Source organism: Capricornis sumatraensis, chromosome 2 (assembly GCF_032405125.1).
Source record: "Capricornis sumatraensis isolate serow.1 chromosome 2, serow.2, whole genome shotgun sequence".
NCBI classification, from domain to species: Eukaryota; Metazoa; Chordata; class Mammalia; order Artiodactyla; family Bovidae; genus Capricornis; species Capricornis sumatraensis.
Window position 1 is genome coordinate 85,667,058 of NC_091070.1, and position 14,485 is coordinate 85,681,542.

General features: G+C 41.7%; 1 protein-coding gene across 1 annotated transcript; it reads right to left on the reverse strand.

The window, feature by feature from the left end:
* Positions 1–634: 634 nt before the first annotated feature.
* Positions 635–11,620, reverse strand: FEM1B (fem-1 homolog B). Its single transcript, XM_068965669.1, has 2 exons — positions 11,280–11,620; positions 635–2,405 (listed from the first exon to the last, which is right to left on the reverse strand). Exons 1-2 carry the CDS (start codon positions 11,525–11,527, stop codon positions 770–772), a joined length of 1,884 nt encoding a protein of 627 aa, XP_068821770.1. The 5' UTR covers positions 11,528–11,620; the 3' UTR covers positions 635–769.
* Positions 11,621–14,485: the final 2,865 nt, after the last annotated feature.

A 14,485-nucleotide genomic window follows, 5' to 3' on the forward strand; every position in this document is an offset into this window, starting at 1 on the left:
TTTAGATTAATCACATCAAAACAGAGATATCGATGCATTTTAGAATCCAAGCCCAAAGGCAAATAGTCCATCAATATTCTCTGAAAAGTTGCTTAAGATTACTATTTTGTATGTATCACGGAGCATAATTCAACAATTTCAATGGATTCAACTTTACGAATTATTAACTATTATTAAGTTAGCACATTTTTCAGATTAATCTGCAGCTATCCTTTTAAAAAATCCTCCCGATGTCATAATGTGTTGTATCATTTCCCATAAATAATGGAAGAGTGGAAACCACCTATCGCAGTTTGGCATGTGCAGAACATCTGGATATTTCATTACTTTTAATGCTTCTTTTAGTTGTTTTCCTTCATGAAATCCTCAAAACTGCTGCAAAGGGGAACACGCTGACACAGGCTTAACAGAAATGCTTTTCTAGGCAATTTTGGTAAAACATTTATCAACTTTAAATCATAAATGTCCCTTGTTATATAAACAAAATATTTTATATTCCTTAAAAAAAAAAGAAAAAAAATAGCTAAGTGACCAATATCCAAACACCTTAAGATTATAGTTACACTAAACAATGTGGCTTTGTTTAAAGTGTATTTGAAATCAATAACCACATGAGACAAGAAGACCAAATACAAAACTAAGGAAGGATACGTAGGGAGGAGGGGTAGTGGAAAGAAAAGTAGAATTTATGAACACATAATTCTATTGTCTGTGATTAAAGTCCTTTACTTTTTAGCACCACATTAAACGATTTTACATATCCAGTCACTTAATGAAATCCAACAAACTCTTCAAGAGTTCTGGGAATCTGGTCTTGGTAGTTAATGTCATTAGCCCGAACTGCCCGGGCAGCCAGGCACTTGAGACTCATCTTCATTTGAGTTTTAAGTAGTATTTCTGATACCCCAGTTGTACTTTTGTCTAGCGGAGTTTTATTCTGTTTATTTGTCATGTCAGTGTGAGCGCCAGCTTCAACTAGACTAATGATGATAGAGTGCAAGGTCAAAAAATCACTGATGGGCCTGTTGTACTGCACGATAATGTGAAGAGCACTGTTCCCTTCATTGTCCACAGCATTCACCTCAGCACCACAGTCCAGCAGGAGCTTTGTGACAAGCGCGTTTGGAAAGCTGCAAACGTCATTGGTGTGAAAATCATCAACCGGGGTATTTGAGTTGACAGCTAGATGCAGCAGGGTGAAACCTTCACGAGTTCTGGGGTCCAGGTGAATCAGGTTGTAGATCTGCTTGTTAATTCTGCACTGATCTTCTTCACTGCACTGTGTTTTGGTGGAGATGCACACTAAATACAGAAAGGTATAGAGGTTACATTCATAATTGTCCATAGCACTGTGGACATCAGCATCTGGAATATTTTTTACTCTGTTCATACTCTGTTCTATTTCCAACACACTGCATCTCAAAACACATTCTATGTCTGGGGCCTTCACAGTTTCATTTAAATGTATCATCTGTGAAAAAACTTGGGCAAATCGAAGAAGATCCTTATGGGTATTTCTGTTGCCTTTCTGTCTGAGGTGCAGGGCATGAAGCCACAACTTGATACACTGTTCGAATTCCATGTTATCTGCATAAACAGCTCCCCTGTAAATGATGGGATGGGAAACATCAATGTTGTCGGCACCTAAAATCCGTTCCCGAACTATAAGGCCTTCCATATGAAGAGCATCTCTGTCTTGCCGAATGGATTCCAGTTCCTGAGGATTTCTACATTCAGTTCTATTCCCATAAGCATGGATTGGTGGGAGAACCTCTTTCTCAAGAATGTTATCACCATCTTGAAACCTCTCCAACATAGCTAAATATAAATAGTGATATGTTTTCATGATGTCGTAGTTCTCGCGATCATTTGCAAAGGAGGCACCCAAGAGCTCCAAAGCTTCAATCCGACTTCTCCGGTCACAATCAGCATGAGAGAGCAATAGTTCGACAACATCAGCTTTACAGCTTTCAGCAGCTACTTTTAATGGCGTCATCCCATGGCCGTTCACCACTATAGCAGCACGCCATTTTATCAGCTCCTTCACAATATCTATGTGCCCAGCTTCAGCTGCAAAATGCAATGCTGTGGCTCCACAATGTGCTTTAGCATTCGGATCAGCACGTTGTTCTAAAAGATATCTGACCACGTCAGTGTGTCCCTTATAGGCCGCAATCATTAGGCAAGTGTTGTCATACTTGTTGGCAATGCTGATGTTGGCATTATTTTCGACCAAGTATTTCACAATGTCCAATCTGCCATCAAAGCATGCTGCCCGCAGGGGGGTTGAGTTAGTTACTGTGGTGTGGTTCACGTTGGCTCCATGACTGACTAGAAGCTTAACAACTTCAAAATGTCCCGCTCCTGCTGCACACCAAAGAGCAGTGGCACCATCGATGACATACCTGTTCATGAAAAGAGCAAACAGTTAGAAAATGGGGGTCACCTGCCCTAGCATAAATTTAAAGGATGGAATCATTTACACTGACCCCAAACCTCAGTCTACAGAGCATTAGTTAAACATTAGTTTTGGTGAAAATAAAATCAGGTAATTTAAGTAAAGCACTCAGCATAGTACTTGTACCTAGTATGAGCTCAATAAATGTGAGCGATTATTAGTATTTCCACAGTATAAAAACTTAAAGAAAAAATAAAAAGAGTCACTGATTTCCTACTAGCAGAAGTACATAAATTTCAGAAAACAGAGGAAATGTACAAAGCTTTGTAATTTCTTTACCACCAAGCTGATTCCCTGGCTCTTAAGAGGAGCACAGAATGTTCCTCCCTCCCAACACCCTCAGGTACCATAGTTTCTCTCAGTATATCAGTAAGAAAGCCACCACAATCTCTGTATTAATGTTGTTAGACACTGCGTCAAGAAAAGTATTTGAGCAGATAATTTTACCTAGGATTATCTAAACTACTAAGTATGTACATACTCTACTAAAGCAATGAAAATGAAATAATTACTGCTCCTTACAACACGAATGATACAACACAGGTCGAATTATATATCCTATGAAGTAAAAAAAGTACAATCTCCTTGGTAAAAAAAAAAAAAAAATCATAGTTCAACCCCAACTATCAATACTGTCTATCACTTCTGCTGAAAATAAAAGCCATACTTTATAAACATCCAAGCAATTACTTCTTTAGTTTCAAATAATGAAGCAAAATTTCTATAAGTAAAAGCATTCTCAGTAACAGCTACCTATATGGTTATCTATGGGGGGAGTGTAGGATTGATTCGGAAGGGGCTTAAAGCTACTAGCAATGTCCTATATTTTGAACTGGGTAGTGGCGACATGGGTGGATATTTAGGGGGAAAAAATTTATCAAATTGCATAAGAAAGATCTGTACATTTTACTGTATGGAAAACAGTCCTCAAAATAAATTTGAATACTTCTGAAGTTTCTTTTTAAATTTTCACTTTTAAAACGTCATTTAATTGTTAATTAATTTTTTAAACTAAAGAATCAATCAAGAGGGGGTTCCCTGGTCATCTAGTGGTAAAGAATGCACCTTGCAATGCAGGGGACACCGGTTAGATCCCACAAGGGATGCAGGAAGATTCCACAAGCTGCAGAGCAACAAAGCCTGCGCGCCACAACTGCTGAGCCTATGCTCTAGAGCCCAAGAGTCGTGACTGCTGAGCCCCAAACCACAGCGACCGAAGCCCGGGAAGCCTACCTGGAGCCCACACTCCCAATGAGAGAAGCCACTGCAATGAGAGGCCCGCCCACCACAACCAGAGAAAGCCCACTACAGCCATGAAGACCCAGCGGAGCCAAAAGAATAAAAATACACAAACAAATCTTAAAAAAGAATGAATCAAGAGAATGAGACATACATCAGTTGAAATGATTCGGTGGTTGCCAACTGTAGCTTTTGCAGACAATTTAGTTTAATTAAAATTCACTTATTACATCTTTATTGTCATGATTATAATCACAAAATTCAAAAATGTTTTCTTAAAAAAGAAAAAAAGTTTTCTTTCAGTCAAAAAAAAATACAATTTACAAAAGCACCAGAAAATACCAATGTCTAATAGTAAATCTAATGAAAAACGTACAAGACCTTTCATTCCTGAGATAAATCAAAGACTTAAAGAAATGAAGAAATAGTCCATGTTCATTGTTTTGGATATTCAAGAATGTTAAGATGTCAATTCTCCGCCAAAATAATCTACAGATTCAATGCAATCCAAATCAAAATCCCAGTAGGCATATGTGTGCGTGCATCCACATGTGTGTAGAGATTGGAAAGCCAACTCTAAAATGTACAGAGTAATACAAAGGAAGGACCCAGAACAGCCAAGATAATCTTGAAAGAAAAATAAAGTTGGAGGGCAAAATACAGTGAGATGGTGTGTCACTGGCACAAGGATAGATAAATACTAATCAAAAGAAAACAACCAAAAACCCCACCCTAGGAACAGATTCACATATACAGGAACACAGATTAATGACCAAAGGTCCACTGAAATTCAGGTATAAAGTATGGTCTTTTTAATAAATAGTGAAGAAGCAGCCACTAGACATCTGCTTGGAAAATAAGTAACCTTGACCCTACTCACAAAAATTTCAAAGTGGCAAAGACCTATAATATGTGAAACAAAACAATAAAAGCTTCTTGAAAAAAAAAAAAAGACTATCTTTATGACCTTGGGGTTGATGATTTCTTAAACATAATGCAAAAAAAAACCATAAAAGAAAAAAACTGATTAGACTTCAAAAAATTTAAAAAAAAATTTTTAAAGAAAGTGACCAGCAATCCACTCACTGGAGATATCTACAATCGATTATCTGATAAATCACTAAAAAAGCAAACAACTGCATTTTTTTAAAGAATGTGAAAAGACTGAAGAAGTATACTTCAAAAGTATATATCCAAACAACCAATAAACATATGAAAAGATGTTCAAGATAATTACTCAGCAAGGAAATGCAAATTAAAACCAGGAGTTACCAATACACATTCACTAGAACAGATGAAATTAATAATACTGACATGACAATACCAAGTATTGGCCAGGATGTGAAGTAACTGAAACCCCTCCTGTTGATGGAAATTTTTAGTGGGAATATAATCTGGTTCAACCACTTTGGTGGTTGACTGCTTGAGAAAGTATTAAACATACACCAACCCTATGAGCCAACAGTCCCACCCCTTGGTATATACTTAAGAGAAATGAACGCAAATTCCACCAGAAGACATATACAAACATGTTCATACCAACGCAATTTATAATAGTCAAATACTAAAAACAACCAAAATATCTGTCAACAGGATAAATAAACTGCCATACATTCATATAACATAATATTATAAGACATTTTAAAATACTTATACAATGCAACTCAGTGGGTGACTCTCATAGATACTGTCTTAAACAAAAAGAAGCCAGACAGAAAAAGAGTACACTGTATGACTCCATTTATAGGAAGTTCAAGTATAGGCAGAACTAATCTACAGAGATAGAAGTCAGAATAATCATTGCTTCTGGGAGGGGAAGGGAGAGGAAATGACTGAGAAAGGGCACAAGGGAAACTTTTAAAGTGACATCAATGTTCTGCCTATTGATCTAGAAAGTGATTACATGGATGTAAGCAAATTAAAGTTTTATAACATTTATACACTTAAGATTTATGCACCTTACTTGATATTATACCTTAACTAAAAATAGATATAATTTAAAAACAAAAGAGGCACAAGTCAATTTAAAGAAAGAGTTTAAACACAGAGTTAACAATGTCAATGTGTCAGGCACTGTACTAAGCAATAGAGCACATTTAATTCTCATTATAACCTTCTCCCAATAATCCTATAAGGTAGATAACCATTATTAAGCCCATTTTAAAGACATATAACTAAAAGGCTTACATGAGATTAAAAATACAAAAATCTTTGGAAACTATCAGTTCAGTTCAGTCGCTCAGTCGTGTCTGACTATATAATGCATCAAATGTGAGGAAAAAGTACATGTCATTGTTCAAACATGTTTCCATTTAAAAAGCTTTTTTCCCCCAATCTGCTTATTAATGTAATCTACCCAAAAAATTGATACATAGTTAAAACAGTTATATTTACATAGTTACAAAAGTTTCCTTGCACTTCTTAAATATAAAAAATTGTTACATGCCAGGAATAGGAACCAAAACTAAATAAAACTCAAGAACTGCTGTACTAAAATAAGCATTCACATGTATTATCTTTTGCAATAACCATATAAGATAAATAGGACCCCCATTTTAAAATGGAAAAAAAAAAGTGATTAAAAATTTTTTTTCTGGCCTCAAATTCCCCACTACTAATGACATAAGGGAGAAGGAAATGGCAACCCACTCCAGTACTCTTGCCTGGAAAATTCCATGGATGGAGGAGCCTGGTAAGCTACCATCCATGAGGTTGCAAAGAATCGGACACTACTGAGCGACTTCACTTTCTTTCTTTCTTTCTATAGTTCCTTTTGGAGAAGGAAATGGCAACCCACTCCAGTGTTCTTGCCTGGTAGGCTACAGTCTATAGGGTAGCAAAGCGTCAGATACAACTAAGCAACACACACACACACACACACACACTCACACTCTGACATAGGATTAAAAGTTAAATTACAAGTATACACTTCACTTGGGCTTCCCAGGTGGTTCAGTGGTAAAGAATCTGCCTGCAATGCGGAAGACGCAGTTTCCATCCTTGGGTCAGGAAGATCCCCTGGAGAAGGAAAATGGCAACCCACTCCACTATTCTTGCCTGGGAAATCCCATGAACAGAGGAGCCTGGTGGGCTTCAGCCCATGGAGTCGCAAAAGAGGTGAACACGACTTAGCAACTAAACAACAACGTCACTTGGTTTTTATAATCATTTAATACTTTTTTCCAATGTAATCTATTAATTTCCATTTTCCCTATGGTGATATGACAGAGCCTAGAAAAAGTTTCAATTATCTATTTTTATTGAGGCAATAAAAATTTTGAAATACTTAATGACAAAAATATTCACTGCAGAATGTCCTTCAGGAACATTACCCTTAGTAATTTTTAAATTTCTACACCTTAATCAGCATTAAAAAGATTAAAGGGACTAATAATCCTAATACTTATGACATTTTTTGTCCATAAAATACAGCTAAAGTTATAGCTGCATACTGCCTCAAAACAAAATACCAAAAATATTTACTTTCTATAAGTATTTCTAGAAAGTAAATAAAAATATAATCAAATGCCAATATTTACTTAATGAGTATGGGAAAAGCACTATAAAACACTGATCTTTCTGGTCTAAAATTACAAATTTTAGGGGGTCCCTCACAGCTCAGTCGGTAAAGAATCTGCCTACAATGCAGGAGACCCAGGTTCGATTCCTGGGTGGGGATGATCCCCTGGAGAAGGAAATGGCAACCCACTCCAGTATTCTTGCCTGGAGAATCCCATAGACAGAGGAGCCTGGCAGGCTATGGTCTATGGGGTCTCAACCGTCAGACACGACTAAGTGACTAAGCACACACACACACACACACACACACACGTATTTCATCTGAAAAATCAAGCAACATTAATCTGGCATTCGCCTTTTAAAATAAAATGTATAAAAATAACATTTCTGATCACAAACCTAAACTCATCTATTGTCTGGTTCAAGCATTTGAACTGAAAATAAAAATTCATTCAGTGTAAATGATCAACAGTTTATTTTAACCGAAGTCCTAAAATCATTTATTAGATCATATGTACTTCTTTGAAATATACACTGGAAATGACTTTCTAAATGAAGTCAAGTGACACTGTGCCCCTACGCCTTTCCTCTATCTGGACATTTAAAGATTTGTACTAGCACTGATTTTAAAAGAGCACTCGACAAAATTCCCAGAGGTCCTGTTCTCCTTCCTATCCATGTCAGCAAACTTCTTCTAGGACAAGAGTTCCCCACAAACTCTGGCACTGCGCAGTCAGGCCCTTAGAATATTCCAGCACAATATTCCAAGATCACGTGACGCCTCTCCTTTGTTCTGGTCCATTTTTGTAACACTCTTAACAGCTTCCCATTCTACAACTAAAGGTTCTTCTTTCATTTCTATTCATGTAACTTTTCTTCTTATCCCCTCATCTATGTCAACTTTAATCTTAACAGAGTAAGCCATAAGTAAAATAATCTCAAATGTTACTCCTAAAAATTAGTACAAGGACTCAAATACCAGGCTTAACCTAGGTGGGTGGCTCTTTCTCCCTTGAGGCTCTATTATGAATTCACTTTAGTTTTCAAGGTTTTATAGATGTTTTTAGGCAGAATATAGACTTTTTAAAAGAAGTTATTGTAATATCTGTGCATGTCTCTCTCTCACACACACAAAGGATTGTATCAAACCCATTATCATACAGGTGCTATTGCTTAAGACGAAGCTAAGAAGTGAGTTTTTTTTTAATATTAGGAAAACAACAGGATAAGTGATGAACAATCTGGCAAACATCTGTGAAGATGATACATAAATTACTAAAAATTAGGAAACACTAAGCTAAAGCCCACAGAGAACCTGTCTGTCCCTATCTGGCCATGGGTCTCAAGTGAAGGGTTGGCTAAGTACCTCTCAAAACCCAGTCCCTGAGGGGTGAGTGAGCTTCATATTAACACCTCATTCAGACTAACATTTTCACAATGTCTGGAATGAGTGTAAAGTGAAATCATGACATTTGCAAATAACACTTTCTTCCTCTACTTCTGAAATGCCTAAATGACTGGAACAAACTGCAAAATAATCTCAGAATGGTGTGAGTCGGCAGAAAGGTGGCCACAAATTTCAATTCTTCTGTTAATTAGTTTGTAAGCTCCTCGAAAGTAGAAACTTTGTATTTTTTTCTGTATCTTCCACAGTATGTGTGGGGCACAGTGCCAGGCCGATCACAGTCATTTAGTAAGTTTTAAAAAACTAAGCTACCTTGACAGAGCAGCTAATGAATCCATAATTGTAATAATACATAAACAAAAAAAGACAGATTGAAGAAGGCTCAGACAAAATGTCGAATGACAGAAATGTTTGCAATTCCAGTCTCACCAGTCTCTTGATATTTTACATGACAATCACCAAAATCTGGCCTCCACCTCACTCCAGTCTCCCACAATCTCTTTCTTGATTTCCCAGGCTTGAACCCCTCCCTGCAGCAGCACTGAAACACTTATTGCGAGTGCACCATGTTGCTGCTCCCCTTCTTTACTTTCTTTCTATCCTTTAAGACTGAGCTCAAACATCACCTCAGCTGTGAAAACTTCCCTGCTTCTCCCAGGCAAACCTGAGCACTTCCTCTTCCTGCATGCCCTCAGTAGTCCAAAAGATTCCTGTAACCCTAAATGGCATGGCAGCTATTACTCATTTTCGCCAATCTTTCCCCTACCCACTGCACCTTAATCCCTCCCACCCAGCGCCACCTGACTGTCTTCCTGGGAACCGTATGTTACTCATCTCTGCATACCCAATCCCTACTATAGAGCCTGGCACACAGTAGGTGTTCAAAATATGTTTGCTTACTAAACTTAATTTCACTGGTCAGTGCAAAATATGGGGCAAGATAAGCCACTATGAAGGCTCAATGCTACATTCCTTATCATTTCAGGTTCTCTTAATTGCCACCTCAAAATACATCTCTCTTTGACAGTTAAGAAAGATAAGCAAAGCTTTTTCAAATGCTTTAGAAAAAACTATTTTTTCTTGCCACTATTCTCTCCTCATCAAAACAGGCCTCAGCAATCTCCTTAGCAGCAGTGGATCCAGCAGCTGTTACTGCAGAGATTCATAGCTCAGTGGATGCTTGTGCTTATACAACTGGAATGGTGCTCGAAGTTCAGAGGTCATTCTACTTCACTCCTCCTCTGTGTATAGGAAAGGCTGTGGGAATGCAGAGAGTTACAAAAAGGACACAGAAGCCAGTAAAGGAAAACAAACAAGAATCAGGTTGCCATCTGTGGTTAATATGATAAAGACCAACTCCTTAATGTCTACAGAGGTGGTACTAGACATTAACCACCACTCATGGGCTATCATTTCAGTAAAATGTAATACTCTGAAATATTTCCCTCTAATCTGAAACAGAAGAAAAAGCTCTTCTTGTTCCAACTTAAAAAAAAAAAATCAATCAAAATTCAACAATGCCCTAGTCAACTCAAAGAATTGTTTTTTTCAATCAAGTTTTATCCAAGCAGTATTCAATTATCAAAACTAAAGATACGTATCTTTATACTTGGATCACATCTATCTCAAAAGAAGAAAACGCTAGAAGAGCTTACCTACTGGCACAAGTCAACAAAAACAAATGCAATCAATGAAGCAAAATCTTCATGAAGTTGTAATCTGTAAAACAGGTTATAACCATCCACACAGAAAAGATAAATGTCAAACCTGACAATTCTGCATTCAACAATATGACACCTCAAAATATGTACAATTCAACCTAAATGGCAAATTTTAACTATGACAATATGAATTTTTGAACTCCCCACGTGGAATAACAGCAAATTATCAAGCTTCCCCAGATGATGGGATAACAGTAATTTTACATGGCATCATCTTCTCCCACACCAGGTTCTATGCCATTTTCGCAGCCAACATGTCTCTTTCCCAGCAATGTGTAAGTCAGAATAGTGTCTGGGGATGTCTGGCTGCATGACAATCCCACAAGAGGCTGAAGCTGCTGCTGGTTCTAGGGGCTTCTTTTGACATTAAGGTCCCATAACCCACTAAAGGCTTTATCAGACACTCAAAGAGCTAAAATTGGGCGGTCAAATAATTCATCGGAGGTTTCCAACGTTAATTGCTGACCTTGTTAATTTCTGATTTCGGTTACAAGTCCAGTCCTGACACGGGGAAAACCTGAAACGCCGCTCCGTCCTCCATACTGCTTGTTCATACACTATCTAGAGAAGCACTGGTTTTTGCCTGCGTGCTCAGTCGTGTCCGACTATTTGCGACCCCATTCACTGAAGCCCGCCAGGCTCCTCTGTCTCTGGGATTTCCCAAGCAAGAATACTGGAGAATACCTATTAGATATTAAGACAGAGGGTGTGGCTATTTACCTATAGAGGGAATAAGGGGTAGAAGCGATAAGGATGGGCAGCAAAACATGGAATGGAGTATCCGCCCTAGAAGATGAAGTGGTTATTAATGCGGCAGGTCAGGAGATACAAAAATGGGAGAAGTGATACCTCCATGAAGTGAAAGAGTGGGACGGGAAGATCCATGAGGTGACAGGTTCGCACGCGTTAGAGGAGGCAGGAGCTGGGATGTACCTACCCGTCGAAGCGGACGGTGCCAGTCTGCTGAGTCTGCACCCGGTAATGTTCTAAAAGCAAGCGCACCACCTTAGCGTGCCCATTGCGAGCTGCGATGATGAGGGGCGTGGAGCGCTGCCCTCCCTGCTGGCTGACATAGCCAAGCAAATAGCGGATGTCGCTTTCAGACCGGTTGAGAAGCAAGGCGGCCAGAGTCAGAACCTTGCCCTCGCTGGCCGCCTTGTATACATAGCCAGCCAGGCCCTCCATGGCCGCCGCCAACTCCAACACCCGTTTGGTCGCCACTGCTGCTGCTGCCTTGCGCCCCCGGAGGCCGCGTTCGCCAGCGCTTGAAAACTGGGCCCTCACAGCCCATTCAACAGGGCGCCGCCGCCGCCGCCGCGCCCAGGCAGCAGCGCGGCCCGGGGAGGGCTGAGACGCAGAGGTGGCCGAATGCCGCGGGGGGCAGGTCTGCGATCCAGCCCGGGCAGGCAGGAGGGCGGTCAGGGCCGCCCCCAAGGCCCCAGGCGCCGGCCCTGGGCCGAGGGGATCTCCATGGCGGCCGCCGCCCCGGGCCTCAGGCCGGACCCCTCCTTCCTGCGGGCTGCGACAGGCGCGTGCCCGAGCTACGGGTCGCCGGTGAAATCCCAACAGGGCCGCGCGCGCCCCGGAGCGCGAAGGACGGCCGCGTTTCACCCGACCCGGCCCGGCAGGCCTAAGGCCTGAAACTGCCTCGTCCTCCCGCCTCCGCCCTCCGCCCTCCCCAGGAAACCCGCAGGCCCTAGCCCACTGGAGCTCAGAAACGCCAGACGCAGTCGAAGGTTTCAGAGGTCCACGCCTGGGAAGGCCCTCGGAGCGAGGGGGAACGCTGCGGCGCCAGCAGCCCCGGGGCTCGGGACAGGGAGGAAGGCGGGCCTCTGCAGACTGGGCCGAGAGGGGGAGGGAGCGACCAGGGGACGGCTAAGTGGGGTGTCTCTTCCAAAGCCTACCGGCTGGCAAACAAGGCCCAATGAAGAAAGGTTCTGCTACGCGAAGGCGGCCCGTACCCAGTTCGGCCCTGATGTCCTCATTGCCCTTGCTGCTCGGAGCTTCCAACTCGTCCCCATTAGGCCCTACGGGTCCCTAGCCTAGGAGTGGTACAGAGTGAGACCACTGAACCGTCACTACTGGGGGGTGAGGGGGCGCGACTCGGGGGCCCTTCCCTTTTTGCCATAGACCTTATGGGACCCTTCACCCGATTGGGGCCCGGGGAGGCGAGTACGCGGACCTGGCAGGGTCCACTTTGAGACCAGGGCTGTGTCTCTGAGTCCTAGAAATAAGGGAGGACTTCGGGTGTCGGCACGAGGCTTTGAGAAGGGACTGGAAGTCCGGCCTGTCCTCCCTGGAGAGGAGGATGAAGTGTGTTGAGAAGGGAACAAAAAAGGGCTCACGCTGGGACGGAAGGCAAGGGCTGTGTTCTCACAGACCAGGACTCTAATCCTGAGCCTGATGGAGCCTTCCATCAGGAGAAAACTAGTTTTCTCCCATATCTCACAAGATTGTTAGGATTTGAAAAGAGCATTCATCCAACGAATTTTAGAGGTCTGCTGTGTGCCAGGCTCTGCTTGGCTCTAGGGATTCCGTGATAGACCAGATGAACACAGTGCCTCTTCAGGGACTTTGTTGTTGTGGAGAAAACAGACAATAAAATAAACAAATAATAGGCAAGACTGGTTGAGTTTATATCACTATGATTTTGCTGTGAAGCAAGTAAAATAGAGTGATGGTGGGGTGGTGCTAATTCACTGCATGTGGTCGGAGAAGACCTCCATGACAGGTAAGGAGAAGGGATATTTTAGGCACAGCGAAAGCTAGTGCAAAAGCCAGGAGAGGGAACAGTCTTGGTGAGTTCAGAAACAAAGGTAAGAGTGGCTTCAGCCGAGTAGGCCATAGGAGAGCGACAGGAGATGAAAGCTGGGTGCAGGTCTTGTTAGGGCCCAATTACCCTTCTCAAATCTGATGGGGGCATTTGAGTAGTTTTAAACAGAAACGTGACAAGATATGGCTTATATTCTTTAAAAGATCAGTCTCTAGTAGGCAAGAGGCAAGGCAGGAAGGCCACTTAAGAGGAAAGGTCTGGGACTAGGATGGTAGGAGTGGAGGTGATGAAGCTGGTGGGGCAGTCCCAAAAAGTCCAAGTTCATTATGGAGGTCACTCCCTCCACACACACACAAAGGATAGTATCTACACCACTGCCCCTAAAACGCAAAGGACAATATCTAACATAGAGGAAGAGAAAATACATTTATTTCGTCCCAAGGGACCAGGCTGGGCTCAGTTCACATAAATTATTGCCTGTGAACCCCACTATTCCAGTCCTGGTTTGAAGGCCTCATCTCAGTTGCAGAGCTATTGCTGGGGGTTTGGGCCACTGCAGCACAACTTTACCTATTTTCAGATCTCTATACTTTTTTTTCCCATATTAGACAAAAACAACATTGGAAATCAGAGCTGAAGATAGGGTTCTACTAGTAAAGTCTCTGAAGAAGCTGGTGGAAAAGAAGAGGAAGCTGGTTGTTCTCATTCTGGGGCTTCAAGATTGGAAAAAAATTCCAGTTCTTGACAGGCTGACCCAGGCTTTTTGGCCTCTGGGCCAAATGTGGAGTGTGGGACCTGGGGGCTCCCTTCCAACTGATTTCATTCCCAGGCTCTGTATAGAAATACCAGACTCCTCCTATTCGCACCCCCTCTCTCTGTCTCCTTCCCTTCTTCCCTCTCTGTGTAGCCCTTTTCCCTGCATCATTCTTTTCAAACTCAACTTTTTGAAGGTGATTTAGATTCTTCCCTTTGGTTTCATTGTCTGAAGGAGACATGATTCATCCAACTATATATTCATTGCTGAATCAGAAACTTTCTTCTTCCTCTTCTTGCCTTTTTGAGATGAAGTAGGGTTCTTCCTTGGAAAAGGAAATGGCAACCCACTCCAGTGGTCTTGCCTGGAGAATCCCAGGGACAGGAGAGCCTGGTGGGCTGCCATCTATGGGGTCGCACAGAGTCGGACATGACTGAAGCGACTTAGCAGCAGCAGCAGGGTTCTTCCTGGTGCTAACACCTCACTTTGGTGGTATAACTGGATGAGTGCTAGGAGGGGTGACTAAACCGAGAGTCACGAGAAGGGCTCAGAACTTGCACTTTGGGGCCTCCACCCCAAGATGGGAATATCCTTCTGCTCCTCAGGAGCCTTCTTT